General features: G+C 50.5%; 1 protein-coding gene and 1 pseudogene across 1 annotated transcript; both read right to left on the reverse strand.

Annotated features, from left to right (window-relative positions):
- Positions 1-1,036: 1,036 nt before the first annotated feature.
- Positions 1,037-20,220, reverse strand: IFNLR1 (interferon lambda receptor 1). The gene is made up of 7 exons (XM_031020560.2): positions 20,178-20,220; positions 16,697-16,820; positions 10,929-11,113; positions 8,535-8,677; positions 6,919-7,078; positions 6,265-6,398; positions 1,037-5,166 (listed from the first exon to the last, which is right to left on the reverse strand). The coding sequence occupies exons 3-7, from the start codon at positions 11,041-11,043 to the stop codon at positions 4,378-4,380; spliced, it is 1,341 nt and encodes a 446-aa protein (XP_030876420.2). The 5' UTR covers positions 11,044-11,113; positions 16,697-16,820; positions 20,178-20,220; the 3' UTR covers positions 1,037-4,377.
- The window catches only part of LOC102732406 (cytochrome c pseudogene), a 55,495-nt pseudogene continuing 51,233 nt past the window's right edge, over positions 16,693-20,954 (reverse strand).

Consider the following 20,954-nt stretch of genomic DNA (forward strand, 5'->3'; position numbering starts at 1 on the left):
CCACTCCCCCTGCTTGTCTTCCCTCTCTTGCTGTGTCTCTCTCTGTCAAATAAATAAATAAAATCTTTAAAAAAAAAAACCAAAAAACTATGTTGCTGGGAAGCCAGGGACAGGGCTGTAGCTGGGCCTCAGGAATGGACGGGAGCCAGGGTTTATCGCTTGTCATCTCGGCAGCTCACCTGGCTGCCACATTCCTGTTTTTTCTGCACACTGTGCTTTCCTGCTCCTTGGAGAGGGCGATGGGGCCACAGCAGGTTGGAACTTACCTGTTGTAGATCCAGGCAGCCAAGACTTCCGAATTCCACGGAGAGGGACTTGTTGGATCAGCTCAGGTTGGGTCTAGCATCTGCCCTGGCCCCGGTAAATGATGACGATCAGCAGGCACCGTGCTGGTCAGTTCCTAGGTGGTCCTGGGAGAGTCACTGGAAGCTGGGAGCTTCTTCTCAGCAGTGATCTACTGGAATGAATTCAGGTTTGCAAGGCCAGCCATGGAGGATGTTCTGTATCCTTCCCTGGACCATTGTTGCAATAGGGTGCAATGCCAGGGTTGTGGGTACAGCTTGGGCCTCACTGTAGCTGGTGACCTGGGTATTCTTCCCCCGCCCCCACGGCACTCATCTTTCTCATGCACTCAGCTTGATGGATTTCAACAGCACAGATCGAGGACTCGCGCGGGGGGTGGGAGTGGGGGCAGGACTGACAGGGTTTGTGGATACGTTCCCCACCCAGCTCCTGCTCCTGGCTGAACAAATCTGGAGAGTCCCACACTGAACCCCCAAAGCCCTCCAGGGGGACTGAGCCCCAGTTGCCCAGAACAGTGATATGTTTATGTACCTGGACAGTTTGCCTTCCCTCCCTGCCTGGCTTCCCACTCCCCTATTGGTGCTTTCTGGAAACACAGCACTGCTTTATACCCCCAAATCCTAGTCTCTGGGTCTGCTGCTGGGGACCCAACCCAAGACCCTTGTGATCTAAGAGCTAGATGAATGGGGAGGAGCTTTTGAGAAATAAGAGCACACACATCTCCATACAATCCTGCCGTTTTCTCTAAAAATAGAGCTTTTTATTTAGAACAATTTAGGGTAAATACCCAAGACCATTAGGAAATTATTTAAATATGTTATCAACATAGAACAAAATTAGACACGAATACAAATACCTAAGAACAATGCATAATCTCAGTGTGCTAAAGAATCATAATGTTGCTTTCGCATAGGGCATCACCCACCCATCCTTCCACGTGGCCCCCGAGCTCGGGCTATGCACCTCCCGGGCGGCCACTGTGTGCAGGAGAGGGCTCTGTAAACAGTTAAGTGCTGAGCACACCTGGCAAATTATGATATTGAATATCATGCTCTTTCCCAATGCTTCCCACGGCTTTTTGTTAATGATTTAAGGATAAAAGAGCTGGCATTGAGAATTACTAAAAAGCTCAGCCTCTCTCAGAAATGAAACTTTGAAAGCTTGCTTAAAAAAAAAAAACAAACACAAGGCTGTTTTTTCTTTTTCTTCTTTTTAAATAACAAGGTTTAAGAAAAGAGATAATGTGGTTCCTTCACAGAGGCCTAAGACAATAGTGATGACAGCTTTTAGTGTTTCGAAATTACTTCCACGAAGCAGCTCAGCTGGGTTCCAGAAAGAACCTCAGCATGCTGAGGTTCTTCTTCTTCTGTGCTTAGGGATGTGGACAAGCCTCAGCTCCTGCAGACATGTACACGTGTGTGTGTGTGCATGTGTGTGTGTGCGTGCATGGATGTTTGAGTCCCAGCAGTGGTGAAGGCCTCTTGCCAGTTTGTGCTCCTGGAAATACTTGCTGAGATCCTGGCATTTTGTTGACAAGGCCAAGGGCAAAGTGGTTGGCCCAGCTGGCCAGAGACCAAAGATCTCACCCGTAGGGACATATATAGTGAGTTGACATTTCTTTGTTTGAAACAAAGACAGGTATTCAATTAAAAAAGTGGTTTGCTGGGCGCCTGGGTGGCTCAGTTGTTAAGCATCTGCCTTCAGCTCAGGTCATGGTCTCAGGGTCCTGGCATCGAGTCCCGCATCGGGCTCCCTGCTCAGCAGGAAGCCTGCTTCTCCCTCTGCCCCTCACCTCACTTGTGCTCTCTCTCTCTCTCTCTCTCTCAAATAAATAAATAAAATCTAAAAAAAAAAAGTGGTTTGCTAACTTCTTGAGTAGTGGAGCTCCCTAAGCACAGCCTCACACGGAAGGCCATGGGGGCGCGCCAGGGCTCAGGGAGGCCGCTCTGGTGGAAGTGGGGGGTCCTATGGACCACGGATCCCCTGCAATTGAGACTCGTCCTGTGAAACCCAAGACCGTTTGAGAACGGTCTCAATGTGGCTCGAGAACCCCTGGAGCAGATGCCCTTTACCAGATCTTTCATTTAACGGTAAACCTTCATGTTGCCTTTAAAACAGCACACCTCTGTGGGTAAAATGGCTACAAAGATGCTTTCTTCACAAATGGAGAAATCTAAGTCCTGGCAGTTAAATGGCAGGGCCCAGGTCACAGAACCACGATGGTTCAGATCCCAGCCACAAAATGACAAAAATCTTGGTCCCTGTGGGTAAAAACTCAGCTCTGCTCACCCATACACTGGTGGGTATGGGTTAATAAGACAGTGGTTTGAGAACACCCCTCACCAGCCCCCAGGTAAGGATCGTCACCTTGTAGGAGCGCTGACCATACTGACTCCATCTTTGGCCCTCCATCTTGTTCATGTTCACTCCACGACCTCTCTTGAAGCTATGTGTTCTAGGCCCTTGGAGATTCATATACATACCTTAGAAATGCCCACCAGGGCTGGGATGGGGGGGGAGGCTTGTTTTGGCCTCCCATGAACCTGTTAGAGACAACATAGTCTTTCCCCTTCCTGATGCACAGGTTCTGATGAAAGGTTAGCTGTCAGAGGTGCACTCCAGCCCTCTGAGGTGTGTGTAGACCCTCTGATCTCACCACAATGCCCTTCTGAGCGTCCCCTGGCTCTATCACACCTGCGGACTGAGGCCTGGATTTCCCAGAGAGTAAATATGTCTCTGCACGGAACATCGTCCGCCCAAGCGCCCCGTCAGTGAGTTACCCTGAATAAAACTCTGTGAAAACTGTATGCAGCGGCCTGCTTCATTTCCCGGCCTCAAAGTGCCCTCTCAGTTTGGGGGACACTTTACTGCTTCTCCCATACCTTTTAACATAACGCTGCCAGAAGGTGCTGGATTCTCACAACTAGAAGGGAAAATGGGACTTCTTTATAATCAAAGAGTCTAAAGTGCTGTCTAAAACAGGGATCACAGGCCCACGAGTCTAGTTCTCTGCCAGGTTGTGACCCCAACCCCAACAAATCAGACCCCTGGAAGGTGGATCATTTGGTTCCTTCTTTTTGGGAAAGGGGAGAGGGGTCAGGGTCCCTCTTGGCTGGGCTCTGGCTTTCTGAGAGTGCAGTTTCCTGACCAGGAGGAGGGAGGAAGTGAAGGTAGAAGGCAGGAGGTAGATGAGAGGTGAGACCAGCTGAAAGGTGAACGCTAGTCGCTCAGAGTTTAGGGGTCACAGGTGGGAGATGCCCTGCAGTCCTCTCAGAGCCTGGGAGGATGGAGAATCCTACCAGCCACCGTGCAGAGGGTACCAGTGATGTGACAGCCACCATACTACACGTCTCTCTCTTGGGACTCTCAGCTGCAGGTGAGAAAACCTAGGTACAGTGAAGGAAGGTGGCTTACCCAAAGTCACATGACTGGTAAATGGCAGAGCTGGGATTTGAAGCCAGGTCATCTGATCATAAAAGCTGTGTAATTCCCTGAGTCAGAGGCTGGAATTTGAATAATGACTACCCTTTCCCTTCCTGTCCAACATCCCTGGCTTACTAGATTTTTCTTCACTGGGGCCCACCCTCGAGGACTCATGAACCAGGAGGCTGGGACCTGGGGGTGGGGGTGCTCAGGAGGTGCCAGAGAAAGGCATGACACTGATAAAGATGTGCTCCAAATTCCCTCCCTCCAGATCCAGATGGCCCCTTGTGGTGTTAGCCCTTGGCGTCCACTGTGACCTGACTTCACCTGTTTCATGTTTTCAGGGATGATTTTTCTAACTGGCCTGTCACCCCAAAGCCGATGGGGTGATGCGACACCCAATCAACCTCTGACCTCAGCCCATTCTTGTCTCCACCTCTCTTGGAGCTCAGCCCAAAGTCGGTGAGTCAAAAAGGATGGGGTGGCTTCTTACTGCTCAAGCTAATTGACACCAACCCTGGGGTTTCCGAAATGCTGCAAGAACCCTCCACGGCCTCAGTGGTGATGCTCCCAGGCTCTCAAGTCTCGGTGGCATCTCAGGTCCTAGGAAAGCTCAGTGGCACCAGACTTGGAGGGAAGCTGGGGAACAGCTCACCTGGCCATGTAATGCCCCAGTGTCCCACCTCTGACCTCAGTCTTCCGTAGGCTCCCAGCCCCCCAGTTGCTAGGACTATCATCCTCAATTTCTGATTCCCTCCCTCCTCCCCCTCCTCCTCCTTCACTTTCTTCCTCCTCCTCCTCCTCCTCCTCTTCCTCTTCAGGGCTGCTGTCCCAGCAAAAGGTCAGTGTGTGAAGAGTAACTGGGGGCTCCCCAGGGACCAGATTCAGCCCTGGTGTTGAGGAGCCCCAGCTGGCCCAGGAGGAGAGGTCATCTTTCAGGGGACTGTCCAGGAAACTCAAGTCCTTGGAGAATTCAGGCAGTGGGAGAGGCTCCTGACACCCGTCCCCAGCTGGCCCTTGGCCTGGCTTCTTCTTGGCCAAATAGCAAGAGGACCCAGGCTCATCCCAGGGGGAGGAGCCCCCCGTGCTGGCCCAGCTTCTGTCTGAAGCATCCGCAGCAGAGGAGCCTTCGACCTGGACGGGAGGACTCCAGGTGCCAGCTGCCTCAGAGCACCCCGGGATCTGGTGCTCCTGCCCTGGGAAGGGGGGTGGTTCAAGGTAGGGCTGAAAGCTGATATTGTCGTCTGCGTCCTCCTCCTCCTCCTCCTCCTCAGCACTGTTCTTCTCTGATCTTGCCTGGACGGTGGCTGGGGTCCTGACTCCAGGGCTTGGCCTGACCCTTCTGGTCAGTTCCTTTTGGGAACAGAGGGTCAAGGTATCCAGGGACTCGGGGCCACTGGGCTGAAAGGTTGCCGTGGGGTATCTGTACCCAGAAAAGTCCTGATTTGGGAAGGGGAGGAAAGAACAGAAAATTCAGGCTTTCTTGAAGGATGGGTTCCCCTGACAACAGACCCCGAGACAAGGAGTCAAATGTAAGTAGTTCTGTGGGGGAAGTGATCCCAGGAAACCCCAGTAAGGGAAAATTCAGTGGGGCTGGGGAGAGCCACCAAGAGAGGCTGTCATCAGGCAAGTTACCCGTAGGGCAGCTGGGAGCCAGTGCAGCCCACGCACCTCAGGGCGCCGTCGGGTGAGGGGTGGCAAGGGTGAGAGCGAGGCCAGTTCCCCGGCCGGCCACATGCATGGGCGCAGTGGACACCAGAGGCCAGAGGCAGCACCCCCCCCTCCCCCGCGGCAGGTGTTGGCTACTGGAAGTTGAGTGGTGACTCTCCATGTAAAGAGCAGGCGGAGGGGTGCGGCAGAGCACAGAAATGTCTAACACAGAGCTTGTAGTTCAGCTGGGATTTCCCTGCAGCTCCCAGAGCGAGGGACGTTAAAAACACTCCTGTGTGGCAGATACTCAGAATCCATCCTCAAAGCCGTCCTGACCTGAGAGCCCACTGAGCCACACCTATGGCCTAGCCACCCTCGCTGGGCCCTCGTTCGAACAAGTCGGACCCATCTGATCTCTCCAGGCCTCCCCCTGTCCCAGCTTCTAAGGGAGTGAGCCAGCAGACAAGTAAGGAGATTCCGGGGTCAGCCTGGGCAAGACTCACCCTCGGTTAAACTGTGAACTAAGTGTTGGGATCCTTCTAAGATTTCCCCTTTTGGCACCACCCTCTGCCCCTCCCCTTTCTGGGTACTCCTCCTGAGTCCCAAGGCTGGGGGCTCTGCTCTTGGCATCTGACAAATCCATAGCAGAGATGAAGTTATTTCACTATGGGGACTTACAGCACTTCTCCCTCCCAGGTATATTTGCCATTTGAATTTGGTGCCAAAGGAATGAATTACTAATGGTGGAAATTTAGACATGAAGGTAGGAGATGTTTGCAGTCTGGACTATCTTGACACTCTATCTGACTCATGTCTTTAAGTCCAGACCCATTTCCTTATTCTTCAACAACCCTCCCCCTCTGTTGCACACACCCAGACTTGCCATACCAGGGCCCACGGCATCTTTGCCCGCTGAAACCAGGGGTTCTCTCTGAAGCGCTTCCAGATCACATAGCCTATGGCAATGACCAACAGCAGGGGAAGCAGAAGTGGTAGCAGCACCAGGAATGCCCAGCTGGCTCCTAAGTAATGAAAAATAAGAACTACAGAAACATGGGGTGCCTGGGTGGCTCGGTTGGTTGAGCTTCTGACTCTTGGTTTTGGCTCAGGTCATGATCATTTCAGGGTCATGGGATTGTGCTCAGCGGGGAGTCTGCTTAAATGATTCTCTCCCTCTGTCCTCCCTCCCCCCCCAGCTTGTGTGCGCGCTCTCTCTCAAATAAATAAATAAATCTTAAAAAAAAAAAAAGAACAGAAACAATGACCATGGCTCCCACCTATAACCGTATATGTGCTGCGGGCTTCACATGCATCATCCCATGTAATCCTCCTAAGAGTAAACCCATCCTACAGACTATGGAAACCAAGATTCAGAGAGGTGATGTAAGCTACCCAAAGACACACAGTGCGTGCGGTGGAGCTGGGATTTTAACTGAGGGAAGTCTATCTCTAGACTCATGCCCTTAACCGCCATAGGATGGAGATAATATGTGCGGTGGCGGGGGGGGGGGGGTCCTCACCTCCGTATCACTTGGCACTCACCTGGGGCCTCCAGGAAGAAGCAGGTCGGCTTGGAGAAGTCGCTGTATTTAGGATCACCAAAGGTGTAGATGGTTCTAGCACTGAGGCAATGGTGTCCGCTGGTGGCTGGCTGCAGGGGGATGTGGACTGGCTGGCCGCGGGGAGTGACCGGAAATCGTGTCTGTTTGGAGAGACAGCAGGGGGGTGGGCAGACCCGCTGTGGGGACAGGACAGGGTGGGGCCGGGAGGATACTCCAGTGATCCCCGCGTCTTCTTTGCCCGCCTTACAGTTTCAGCATTGGGGAGCAACATCATCTGGTGTCTTCCCCACTGAGTCTTGAAGTAGAGACGGTGTGCACTCAAGAGCAGCCCTGCCACTCAGGGTCACCCTCGTGTGCACCCCCCAGGGGCCTGCGGGTCCCCGTTTTGAAGGGCAGATTCCTCCGGCTTCCTGCCCTCAGGGCCTCCCAATGTATCTGGGGGTAGAGAGCATCATTCAGTCCTTACGGACCCAGAAAACTCTAGGGCTGCTCCGCCCAGTCCAGCAGCCACTGGTCCACACTGAGATGGGTTCTGAGTATAAAATGCACACTGGCTTTCAAAGACGACATGAAAAAAGAATGCCAAGCGTGCCAGGAACTTTTATATGATTTACATGTTGAAATGATAACGTTTTATTGGACGAAATAAAATAGATTATTAAAATGAAATGAACTTGTTTCTTTTACGTAATTTAGTGAGGAACATTGAAAATTACATGCGTGGCACAGCGCTGGTCTAGGATGTTTGTGATGCTCTGGGAGGCAGGGACTATGTCAGAGGAGGATCTAGGGTCCAGAGTACATATGCAGGAGGTCAGGAGCGTGGATGTTGGTGGGTCAGTGAAAGAAGGAGGGAATAAGAACAGGGGTCAGTAAACTACAGCGCATGGGTCAAATCTGGCCTGCTGCTTTTTTTTTTTGCACAGAGCAAAAAAAAGTCCCCGGAACACGGCCATGCCCGTGTATCGCCCCATTGTCTGCAGCTGCTTTGTGGGTTAGAGGCAGAGTCCACTAGCTGGACAGGCCGCCTGACCCTTGAAGGAAGAAAATATCTGCTATCTGGCCCTTTCCAGAAAACGTCTGCCAACCCCGGCCGTCAATCAATGTGTACAGAAACACACACGTGCACGCACGAGAAACAAGTCTGAAAGGGCATATTTGTGGTAGTCTCTGAGTACTTCTAGTTTCCTTCCTGGAATGTATCTGTGCTTTCTGATTTTTTTGGTAATGAATCCAGTGCTTTGGCGAGCGGGCCTCCTACAGCCTATCATACTTCAATCAGATTTCATTGGACCAAAAGGGTTTCATAATTTAAAAAAATATATATTGGGTAGAAAACAGGTGTGCTGTGACCACCTATAATGCGCAGGGGCAGGACGTCCCATACTGGCTTCTTAGGTGGAGAAGGGCAAGCGTGGGCCACAGGCCAGTTGTATTGTACAGAGTCAGGGGGTGACTGCCAGGAGTGAGAGGTATGTGGGGTGGGCTTCCTGGAGGAGGTGTGCAGAAAGTAGGCAGGGAGGGTGAGAGGCACTGGGGTTTGGAGGGGCCGTGGGGACGGAGGTCCAGCCTGGGGGCAGGAAAGGGGCTTCTTACCTTGTTCCTGATGCCTTCCTTCCAGAAATCCACCTCATACTTCAGATCCGGTGGGGGCATGCAGTGAGGCAGCTGGTAGGTGGCATTGACGCTCAGGATCTCCTCTGTCCGAATGACTTCCAGGACAGGGGGGGCTGGCTCCACTGGCAGAACCAGAACAGGACCTGTCAGCCTCCATCCCCCTGCCCCCTGCTACACACCACACCCCCCTCCCCCCAGCCCAGAGAACACTCCTGGAAGGGGAAAGTGGCTCCAGTGTTTGTAAAGCACCTACTATGCATCAAGAACCTTAAAGCCATTTTATTTCAGCTCTGCAGTGACCCTGGGAGGCAGATAGCACTATTCTCATCATCCAGAAGGGCAAACTGAGGCTTAGAGAGGTGAAATGAACAGGCCAGACTCACAGCTCACCTGTCTTTCCTCCTGCTGCCCCTTGCACCTGGGTGCCCTCACGTACCACTGTCAGAATCCTGCCCACTTGTATCAGCTTCCTACGGCTGCTGACGCATCACCACAAACAGGGTGGCTTAAAACAACACGCACGCATTATTTCCCAGTTCTGTAGGTCAGAGTCCAGGGGCCACTGATAACATATTAAGCCCTGAGCAGGCAGCTGGAGGGAACGGGGATCTTGACCTCCAGAAGCTGGAGGAAATTAGGGGGCAATGAAATACACAAGCTACCAAAACTCAAGAAAGCAAATGACCAGGGCGCCAGCCGAGGGTGGCAAAAGGCAGGAAGGCTCATTCCGGCTTGGGGTGTGCTGCGGGAGAGTGAGGAGAGCTTCAGGGAGGAGGAGGCAAACACAAAATTAATAGTAATAGCAAAGTAACCTCCTCGCTGCATCTTTCCTTCTATCCTAATCTCTTCCCCTTGTCCCTCCAACTATTGGTTCATCCTTCGCTCTTCCAGCTTGCCTGCCTGGCTGCCTGCCTGCCCGTCCTTCCTTTCTTTCCAACCAACACTCCTTTCTTTCTTCCTGTTCCTTTAGACTGTCTTCCTGCCTTTAGGCTAGCCAAGCCGCTACTTCCCTACTCTCCTTCCTCCTCACCCATCCATTCTTCTTTATGTTCCATACATCGTATCTTCTTGTCCTCTCTTCCTCCCTTCCTTCCTCCTTTGCCTCCCCTTTCCTCCTGTCCTTCCATCTCTTCCCTCTTCCCAGCCTTCTATCTACCCATGGATCCATCCATCTGCCTTTGCTTCCTGTCCTCCATCTTCCCATCAACACATGTGTCTTTCCACATAGCCTTCTTCCTTTCCCTCCTCCACCGTAACCTCCTGCACCCCCTCCATGCTGCCTTTCTTCTTACCCATACATCTTTCTCCCTTTCTTATCCACCCAGCCAGCTTCTCCTACCCAGGTCAGCTCTTCTTCCTTTCTACTATTCCCCCTGGACAATTTCATTCAAGCCCTTCCACCTCTCTCTCCAAGCCTTATTCTGCTCTCACATATTTTGAGAAGACTGGGTAGCAAGTTACAGATCTCAGCTCCGTGAGGCTATTGTTGGAGTATTTATCTTCTCCTTCTTACCACCCCACCTCCCTCTTGGTCTGGTCTAGTACCATGACCAAGATTAGAAAGATCCAGATTCTCCTTCCATCTCCACCCCTTATTAGCTGTGTATCCTGGCAAGTTCCTTAACTTCTGTGAATCCTACTTTGTTTATTTTTTAAAAAATGGGTTAATGAAAATGAACCCCACAGGTTTGTCGTTAGGATTAGAAATAAAATATACTGGGAAAAGAAGAGTGCTCTCCTGGCTCAGTGTTAACACTGGTGATTTCTGAATGTGGGACACATGGCGGATGCTCTCCTCTCTATTTTTCTCTCCTTCTCTCCCCTGCCCCAATTTCTACAGTGTACAGAAGTTACTTTTGAAACTGGAATTTAAAAAAATTCTTTCTTTTTTTTTTAAAGATTTTACTTATGTATTTGAGAGAGAGAGAGCACAAGTGGGGGGAGGTGACAAGGGGCAGAGGGAGAGGGAGAAGGAGACTCCCCACTGAGCAGGGAGCCTGACTTGGGGCTTGATCCCAGGACCCTGAGATCATGACCCGAGCCTAACGCTTAACTGACTGAGCCACCCAGGTGCCCCCCAAAATTGTTTCTTAAAGAGAATCTGAGCATAAAAATAGGAGTAAGTATATAAAATGCCTTGTGTAGTTCACGACTAAGGTTGTGTTCGCTAGAAGATAAAGAAGATCACTAGGAGGAGTGCAAACGGAATTGCTGTTACTGGCAGAAGTCCCCTAACCCCCTGCCACAAAGCCAGGCTACATGCGGCTGTCCTCCGCTTTGGGGAGGTGGGAGACGGTGGCCGGGACAGCAGTGCCACTTAGCCAAGTTCCTGGACAGGGAGTCTCCCTCCAGGTCCCTTAGCCACAGACTTACCTTCAAAAAGGTAATCCAGGTACTTGGACTCCACCGAGGGGGACCTGGCACTGGGAGAAACCGCCCATACACGCCCCTTGAACTTGTTGTACAGGTCTTGTTTCTCCAGGCACATCAAAGAACATGCCAGCTCTTTGGTTCCTGCACACTTCTTCACTTTTCGCCACCGTCTGGGGGTTGCAGCGCTGAGGGAGGAGACAGGGGAGCCTGGGCTGTGGACTCTGCCTCTGGGGCAAGGTTGCTTAGCAGACACGTGCTCCCTTGTCCCTCCATCTGCCCGAATGTCCACCCATCCGTCTGTCCTACCGGAGCTCAGACTCTGGAGAGTCTAGTTAGGAGCTCAGACTCTGGAGAGAAGCAGGTGGTGGGATCCTGGCTCTGTCCTTCACTAGCTCTGGGGCCTCAGGAGGTCACCCCCCTCATCCTCCTGCCTCCCCAGGGCCACGTGGTGGCTGCTATTGCGAGTGCTAGCAACCAGTTCCCACGTTCTTCACTCAGGCCTTTCAGGCCCCCTGCTGCATGCCAGGCATCGTGCTGGATGCTGTGTGGCTGTCAGAGGGGACACGCAGGTCTGTGATGCCAACCTTCGGACAACACCAGGGTCCAAAGAAGGGACTTGCACACTGGGCACGATCCCTGGGGAACTGGCAACGCCTGACAGGTCCTGCCCTCGGGTACTTACGTTCTGGTGGGAGGGGGAGAAAGCCAATCATCCCATCAGCGAGGTAAACCCGGGACTGGGTAAGGGCAGCGGTAATGGGGAGTGGGGGAGGACTGCTTGCCAAAGGTGGCTCAGGAAAGGCCAGGAAGGTAGTATTGAGGCCTCGATGGCAAGGGAGCCAGGTGTAGGCCTGGGAGAAGGAATGGCAAAAGCAGAAGTCTGCAGTGGGAAGGAGCTTGACCTGTCCAGAAGAGAGCCAGGTGGCCAGCATGGCGGCAGACTAGTGGACAAGGGAGGGAGAGGTGTGGACAGTCTGGAGAGGTGGGCAGAGGAGTGGGTGGGCACAGTAGGTGGGGCCTCCGCATCCCGGTAAGGAGCTTGGATTTTATTCCAAGTGTGCTAGGAAGCCCCTGGAAGGTTCCAAATAGGGGGACTGACGTGACCTAATTTCTTTTTTTAAAAGATCACTCTCAGGGTGCCTGGGTAGCTCAGTTGGTTGAGCATCCGGCTCTTGGTTTTGGCTCAGGTCACAATCTCAGGGTCGTGAGATCAAGCCCCATGTTGGGCTCTGTGCTTAGTGGGGAGTCTGCCTGAGATTCTCTTCCTCTCCCTCCCCCTCTGCCCCTCCCCCACTGGCTCTTGAGCACATGTGTTCTCTCTCTCTCTTTCAAATAAATAAGTAAAACTTAAGAAAAAAATAAAAGGTCACTCAGATAAACCAGCTGGGAGGCTGCAGTAGTGATCTAAGGGAAAACAGGTGAGGATGACGAGAAGCGGCTGGACTGGGGATATATTTTGGAGGTAAAAGCAGATAGGACCTGCTCATGGATTGGATGTGGAACTTGAGGAGAGGAAAATCCACGGTTACTCCTGGGTTTGGGGACCAAGCGATACGTGAATGGAGGAGGCTGAGAAGGGCGTAGGCAAAGAGAACAGATTTTTGGAAAGAACTCCTCTGTTTTGTTTTTTGGTAGAGCTATAGTATGTTAACATTAACAATAAAAAAAAAAACAACCCTGTTGTAGTTATATCAGTATGAGACAAAATATAGACTTCAAAGTCCAAAGAAATACTAAAGATGAGAAGAATCACTACATAATGAGAAATTATTCCATTTATCAGGAAGATATAAAAATTCTCCCTTATATGTGCCTGCTAAATAGCTAGATACTCTATACAGCAAAAATAGACAAAACTATAGGGAGAAACAGAAAATCCACAATCATAATGAGAAATTTTTAATACACCTCACTTAGTAATTAATGATTGAACAAAGAAAAATAATCAGCAAGTATATAAAACACACAAAAAAGAAAAACATAATTATCAAAGTTGGTCTAATGAACATAAATAGAACGAACTAGTTGAGCCAAACATGAACCATCAACAAAATATTAACAAAAATACTAGCACAGAGTCCTATTGGTTTAGGGCCCCACCCTTATGACCATATTTAATCTTAATTACCTCGTGAAAGGCCCCATCTCCAAATACACTCTTGTGGTGGGGTGGGGGGCGGTTAGGGTTTCAGCATATGAATATGCGGGTGTATGTTTCAGTCCGTATCAGGGCTATTATGAATTAAACTGGTATGAATGTTCATGTACAAGTCTTTGTATGGACATTTGTTTTCATTTCTCTTAAAAAGCGTTAGGAGTAGAATCTGGGAGATTTGGTAACTGAAGGTGAAACTTGACAAGAAACTGATTTCCAAAGTGACCGTACATTCCCACCAACAATGCACAGAGTTCTAGTTACTCCACGTTTGACAACACTTAGTATTGTCAGGCCCTTTAATTTTAGCCATTCCAGTTGGTGTGTGGTAGTGTTTCACTGTAGCTTTGATTTGCATTTCCCTGATGACTAAGGCTATTGAACATCTTTTTATGTGCTTTTTGGCCATTCAAATATCTTCCTTTGGGAAGTGACTATTCAAGTCTTTTCAGGTGATCTGTTTTCTTATTATTAAGATGCAGGAGTTCTTTATCTATTTTGGATACTAGTCCTTTTCTAGTGTATATACTGTGAATTTTTTTTTCTCGGTAGCTGGCTTTTTCATTTTCTTCAGGCTTTTTTTTTTTTTTTTTAAGAGTAAAAGTTTTAAATGTGATGAAATCCAGCTTATTAGGTATTATGGACTAAATTTTATTCCCCCCCCCAAAATCATATGCTGAGGCCCTAACCCCCCATATGACTGTATAGGTCCTTGGAGATAGGGCCTTTCAAGAGGTAATGAGGACTAAATGTGGTCATAAGAGTGGGGCCCTAAACCAATTGGACTTACATTCTTTAAGAAAGAGAAAGGGATACCAGGCATGCTATCACACAGAGAAAAGGCCATGTGAGGACAGAGGGAGAAGGTGACCATCTGCAAGCCAAGGAGAGAGGCCTCAGGAGAAAGCAAACCTGCTGATGCCTTGATCTTGGACTTCCAGCCTCTGAAAGTGTGAGAAGTACATGTCTGTTGTTTAAGGCCGCCAGGCTACAGTATTTTGTCATGGTGGCCCTGGCTGATTAAGACAGATTTTGGTACCATAAATGGGGTGCTAACGTAAGAAATAGCTAAAAATGTGGAAGTGGCTTTGCAACTGGGAAATGGCTAGAGGCGGGAAGAGTCTTTGGGTGCATGCTAGAAATACCCAGAGTGCCCTGAAGAGACTGTTGATAGGAATATGGAGTCAAAGGTCGTTCTTGGAAGAGCTTGGATGCAAAGGAAGAATGTCTTACTGGAAACTGGGGGAAAGGTGATCCTTGTTATAAAGTGGCAAAGAACTTGGCTGAATTGTGTTTTGGTGTTTTGTGGGAAATAGAAGTTAAAAGTGATGAACTTGGATATGTAGCTAAGGAGATGTCTAGGCAAAATGTTGAAGATGTGACCTGGTTTCTCCTTACTGCTTACGGTAAAAGGAGAGAGGAGAGAGGCACGTAGAAAGCACTGTTAGGCAAAAAGGAACCGGAACTGGAAAATTCTCAGCCTATGCATATGGCAAAAAAAGGAGAAAGTAAGTTCTAGAAGGAACACCAAGGGTCAGGGTGTGGTTGGGAAATCATTTCATAAGGAGATCACGGACGGGACTCATGGACTTAATTAGCCATCTCAGTAGAAGCCAGGAACAGAGGTGGGATTAGAATTATCTTTCTACCTATCTACCTACCTACCAATCTCACCCTGTTTCCTGAAAAGATCAAAGCAATAGCTAAGTAGTAATCAGCACAGCTAGCACACACATTGTGTTCTTTAAAACCATTTTCTACTAAATGGAGAAATGGCTGATTCAGGTTTTAGGTCAGAAGTTATACAAATGAGCCTGAAACATCTTGGTATAACAGCAGTAAAATAATTAAAACTACTAGCCTCAAATTAAAAGGACTCAGGAGCTAACTTGAAAGGATTTTCGCTGGCCAAAGATGGGACCATTCAAGCTTTAATGAGTAGACAAGTTGCAATGGATTGAAACCATCAAATATGTTTAAGTACTTGAGTTCATAAGGATAATTAAAAAATCAAATCAATTGCCTTTGGGAGATGATCTTGAAAACTTGCACAAAAATTCATGATCTTGAAAACTTGCACAAAAAAATCAAGCATTTGTCCTGTCTTGCCTATCCGAATAGTATACTGAATATCAAATACGACAAGAGAGGAAGCATCTCTTTGTAAAATAATTCCACCTAATAAGTGAAAAAAATAATACAATTAGAATATCATCATTTTAGAATCCTCACAGGTATTGAAAAAGTATAAAAGAGAAGGACGATATCATAAAGGTCTGGAGGATGGACTTTCAACTCTAATCAATCTATCCCGGCCCCACTATTCCCAGCTGTGTGACTTTGAGCAAAATATATTCTGGGTGCCTCCATCTTCTGCCCTGCAGGGGGCAGGTGCCGCACCCCCCCACCCCCCCGGGGCTGTGTGAGAATAAGGACGGTTAATGCGTGGACACAGTGCCTGACACACAGCAAAGCACACAGTACATGTTAGGTGTTTCCTGCCTCCTGATACATTTCTGTACAGTTCTTTCTTTTGAAAGCTCGCTGGCAATCTGCCCTTTTCCAAGGTAGGCCCCCCTCACTCACATCTGGATGTTACAGAAGGAGGGACCATGAAAGAACAGGAAGCACATAAGCTTCGGGGTCAGACTGGGGTTTTTCTTCTGGCTCCATCCCTGGTTTCCTCGGGCAAATCATAGCACCTCTCTGAGCTCAGGTTCCCTGTCTCTAAAATGGGGGAAGTGCAGGGCTCGGTCGATTAAGGGTCCGACTCTTGATTTCGGTTCAGGTCCTGATCTCAGGGTCGTGGGGTTGAGTCCCGTGTCGGGCTCCATGCTCCCTCTGCTCCTCCCCCTACTCACACCCTCTCTCCCTCAAATAAATAAACAAATAAAATTAAAAAAAAAATAAATGGGGAAGTGCAGTGCCAGCCTGGGTATACAGGGAGGAAGAAGTGAAATGTTCATGCAAGATGTTAGCACTCAGCCTGGAACAGGTGGGTCCTGCGTACTCAGCACTTACCTCCCCTTCCTGCTTCCTCCTCCTCACCCATCCTGGATGAGTCCTCTTGACTATCTGCTTTCATCATCTTACTCTCCCACTAAAGAACCTCAAGTGATTCCTATTTATGTGCAAATCGGCAAATCTGCTTCCATTTTCAGATTTCTCTGGATTAGTCATGGCTGCCCGGACTGCGGGGTTGAGAAGGATCTCAAGGCTCCGTAGGGAAAAGGGTGATCCTCTAGCAATGCCTACCATGGGCCCTGCAGGAGATACGTCTGCCCTCCCTTGTCAGCTGGAACAACTCCAAGCACCTCATCCAGGCCCTGGAGAATTCCACCCCTGGGCCCTTGTAGCTCTAATTGAGCCCTGTTTGACTCTTCTCAAAGATCCTCCCGAGCCCGGGCAGACCCAACACCTGTGCACTGTCTCCTAATCAACACCATTCCCACCTCCAGACCTTTATCAACGCTCTCTCCAAACACCTGCCACATGCTGTCTCCCATGGGACACAGAACCAGGACGCTGACCACACATACTCCCAGACAAGCCCATCCAGCCTCTGCCTTCCTCCTCAGGCTCCCCAAACACCAGACTGGAGGCTCCCCTCTACCTTTGATAGGCCACAAAATAGGTCACATTCTGGGAGTAGCCAGGCCCTGGGAGCCATGTCAGGTGCACGCTGAAGTCCCGGGAGAGCAGCGTCACGTTCTGGGGAGGGGCCAGATGGGGCTTCCCTGTGGGAGAGAAGAGGTCATGAAGCCTGGAGCTCCTGGCTGGTCTTGACATGGGCCATTTGGAGCTGAAGAGAGGTGTGGTGGGCAGTCAGGTGCTCGGTGAGTTTGAGAACCAGGAGTCATCTGGGGTAGCTAAAGCATAGACGACATGATGTAGGCTGGGCACCCAGGGTCAGGACTCTAATCATAGCTGGGCCACTGATTGCTTGTACCGCAGCCCCTTCCCCTCCCTAGGCCTCTGCGGTCCATCTGGCACCTGAGGGTTTCAGTGGAACACCTCCGAACAGGAACCATCTAACATCTATTGGATTTGCTGGACTCCAGGAGGGAACAGCCCTGAGGGTCTCAGGAGCAGGTGCTCAGTTCTTTTCTTAGCCATGTCCCCAGAGCTTGCCTGCCATGGTCCCTGGCACAGAGTAGATGCACAATAAATATTTGTTGAATGAATGAATATTGTGATAATTTGGATTATTCCAAAGGCCTTCCAACTGGTCTCCCTGCTTCTAACCTTGTCCTTTCAGTCCATTCTCCACATAGCAACAAGGGCTAAAATGAAAGTCAGATCAAGTCGCTCTTCTGCTTTAAACCCTCTAATGGCTTTCACTTCATTCAAGGTTAAATCCAAAGTCTTTATAATCTGCCCCCCGCCCCAAGACCTACCTAATCCCACTCACTGCTCTCCCCGTGCTCCCTGCTCTCCAGCTGCATCGGTCTTTCTGCTGTTTCTAGAGCATGCCAGGCACGCTCCACCTCCACGCCTTTCCAGGAGCTATTCCCTCTGCCTAGACTGGTCCCCCTCTCTGGATCTCTATCAGACTCACGCCTTTGCTTTCTTCACATCTCTGCTCAGATGTCACTGTCTCAGTGACACTTTCCCTGACTATCCTTAACTGGCCCCTACATCCCCTCCTTGACACCTCCTCCTCACTGCTAACCCTCATCTTCCGAAATATACACTGATTACACCCCTCCCCAGTTCCATGCCCTTCCCTGGCCCTTAGAATAAAGTCCACACTCTTTATTGAGGTACATGACAGGCCATCTTGTCGACCTCTCTCTTACAGCTCCCCAGCAGGCTCACGAGGCTGCAGCCAATCTTGCTTCCTGTCCTTCTCAAACTACTACATCTCTTGGGTGACTTTGAACCCAGCACTCTTTGACTGTCTATTGTTCACCATTTAAAAAAAATTTTTTTTTACCATCTAATCTTTTAAAGACTTGATTCAAATGTCAATTCCCTGACATCTCTAAGTAGTGGTAGTGAGGGTGATGGGGATGATGGTGATGATGATAGCAGCTAACAGGTATTGTGTCCTAACTATGTGCCAGGAGCCATGCTAAGTACTTTGTTGCATTTTCTTTCAATCCTCCCCACACCCCTAGAAGGTAGATACTAAGTGTGATCATCACATTAGAGATGAGGGAAACAGAGGACTTGTCAGGTAATGAGTTGTAGAATCAGAATTCAAATCCAGGGCTAGTAGCCAACTCCAAATTCTGAGCTCTTGACCACATTTCCTCCTTGAGCTTCTCATGGGGCCCATTCAGCTTTATTCTTCCAACATCTATGAACCACTATTGGCTAATGACATCTGTGGACCACTGCATGCCAGAAGTTTCAAAGAGGAATATAACTCCATTCCTGCCCTTTAGGAGCTCATGGTCCTGTGAGAATTCAGCTCCCTGAAGTGTCACACAGGGCGTGACATAAATCCACACCGGTGACAGAATGGTATGGGGGACGGGTTGGGGGAGCAGTTCTACTGATGGTTCTCGGCACAGCTCCTCACCCCTGGCCTTTTAACCCAAATATGGGTGCCTGCTTCCACCTCATCCTGTGATCCCCACTTGGAACCAGATCACTGGGGGTGCAGATGCTGTCACTGTTCCCAGCTTTCTAGCAGGTGGGCTGCAGAGACCAAAGTCTGTCTGCAAGCAGATTATAAGGTATGTTGTGGGCAGGACATGCCCACAAGATAAATAGCAGCTAGAGTGGTTACCATCTACTGAGCACTGGTTTGGCATGTTATGCACAAAACCTCATTCAATCCTCAGGACAAACCACCCTATGGGGTAGGTGTCATTCCACTTCCATTCAGGGGCACTAGACTCAGAGACAGATGGTAAATAATTTGCCTGAGGCCACACAGCCAGTTTGTGTGGGAGCCAAGATTTGAACCTGGATCTGGCTGCGCTTCACCCTAAACCATCACACGCAGCAGTTTGTGTCGGGTACATTAAATATTCCTCAGGTAAAAGTGTAGCTGGGTCCAGACAGGAGAACTATTGAGGTTGACAGTGAAACAGGGGGACAGAGGATCCCCTCCCCACCCACACATACACACAGGTGCACTGTCCTTGGCCAGCTGCATTATCAGTTCCTGCTGTGGAGGTGCCAGGGGCTGGGACATCCCTGGGCCAACCCAGGTGGATGGACGGTCTTGCTCCAGCTGCCCGCCCGGCAGCCAAAGCTGGCCACGCTTGCGTCAGCCTCAGTCTTCTCTTCCAGGTGTTCCACCTGTGCTTTCCTTCTTGGGCAATTCCCCTGATTGCTCTGAGCCTCAATTTCCCCAACCGAAAAGAGAGAAGACAGTCCCTACCTCATAGGATGGTTGGGTTGTACCACTTAAGTAGGGGAATGTGGTGTCCAGCGCAAAGAAGTTGTCAAGAAACGTTGGCTTTTAATATTAGTATTAAATTATGACCAAGGGCCCTTCTTGCTCTTAAATTGTTAGCCTAAGACTAGGAAGTCTAAGATTGGGGGCAATATTGGGACCTTCTCCTGACTGGTTGGGGTTTGGTGGTTGGGTCCTAGCCTGGGGTATTTTGTACCACCTTACTTACCAGTGGGAGCCCAGAAACAAAAGGTGGCTTGTTAAGAGCAAAAGGAGAGCACAGACTAAGCCAGAGCTCCTTCCCCTCAGTCTGGGTGTGGCACTTCTGAAACCGTCTGCCCGAGGAAGGGATGGGGGCCGCGCCGGAGGGCAGGACTTCCCCTAACAGCGAGGATCCAGTGTCATATTAATGCAGGGGACAGTGCCTTTAGGAAACCTTAAGCAGGACTTTATAAACCAGCGCAGCTGCTTTTTAAAATGCCACTGTTTTTCCCTGTTCACCGGGAGTTGCATTGGCCTTAGGAAACTGGATCAGTTTCGTCCGGGAAAGGAATTTCAAAGACTCTGGTCTGTTTCGTCCCAAGTTCCACTTTAGAAGACAACGGGTGGTGGCTGGGCGGGTACGATCGCACCTGCTCGGCTGGCTGCGGGCAGGCTGCGGCCACGACCCTCCTTCCAGGAGCTCTGCCACCCGGGGTAGGCGCCCCGCGGCCCCCGCCCGCCCCGCGGGCCCCGCGCTTACCTCGAGTGGACTGCAGCAGGCACAGCAGCAGGGGGACCCACCGCCCGACCCCCGCCAGGCCGGCTCCAGCGCCGCCAGCCGGGCGCCACCAGGTCCCACCTCCCCGAGCCTCCCGGCTCAGCGGCCCGCAGGTTGCGGCGGCCGGCAGCCAATGGGAGGCCGAACCGCGGGCCCGGGGCGGGGCCCGGCGGGGGCTTTCCCTGGGGCAGTCAGGCCGCTGCGAGCCACCTGGCCGCCAGCTCCCCGCGCCACCCCCGCTCCGAGACCGCTGGTGGCTCCCCAGGGCCTGCACTGCGCTTTGTTCAGCCCGACCCCGGGCGCTGCGGGGTGGGGTGGGGTGGGGATAGGGGGCGTGGAGCCGGGAATCAGTAAATCCGTATATGGGGGGAGGGAAGGGAAGGGAAACTGCTTATTACCAATAACCGCAGTTAGGAATTCCAATATGGGACTTTCAAACAGGACTAAGGGAAGTGTTCAGAGCCAGTTTAACGACGCAGCCTCAGACACCATTGGCGGTGTCTGAGCGTGGTCTATGTACCCGATACTAAGCCAAGCACTTCCCACACGTTATCCACTTTAATCTCTCTGAAAATCTGGTGCGTCGGTCCTGTTATTCTGTACATTCTTCACCGGGGGAGTGGCAGCCTCCAGAGCTAACGGACTCGTTCTGGGGAAAGTTGGTGCCTCCGACACCAAAGCCCTGGTGCATTACCAGGCACCTGAAGAGTAATCACTTCCAAGCAATGGAAACAGCCTCACCGCAGTGTAGTCTCCTGT

The sequence above is a fragment of the Leptonychotes weddellii genome, chromosome 4, assembly GCF_054177405.1.
Source record: "Leptonychotes weddellii isolate Sample4059 chromosome 4, ASM5417740v2, whole genome shotgun sequence".
NCBI classification, from domain to species: Eukaryota; Metazoa; Chordata; class Mammalia; order Carnivora; family Phocidae; genus Leptonychotes; species Leptonychotes weddellii.

What these genes read in the sequence shown, in the direction of transcription:
- IFNLR1 (XM_031020560.2), bottom strand. Translation starts at nt 11,043, where the DNA reads ATGTGCCTGGAGAAACAAGACCTGTACAACAAGTTCAAGGGGCGTGTA. An exon ending in AGGAAGGCATCAGGAACAAG is followed by an intron (nt 7,079 to 8,534) that starts GTAAGAAGCCCC and finishes CTCTCCAAACAG; the next exon opens with ACACGATTTCCGGTCACTCC. An exon ending in CAAAGATGCCGTGGGCCCTG is followed by an intron (nt 5,167 to 6,264) that starts GTATGGCAAGTC and finishes TTCCCAAATCAG; the next exon opens with GACTTTTCTGGGTACAGATA.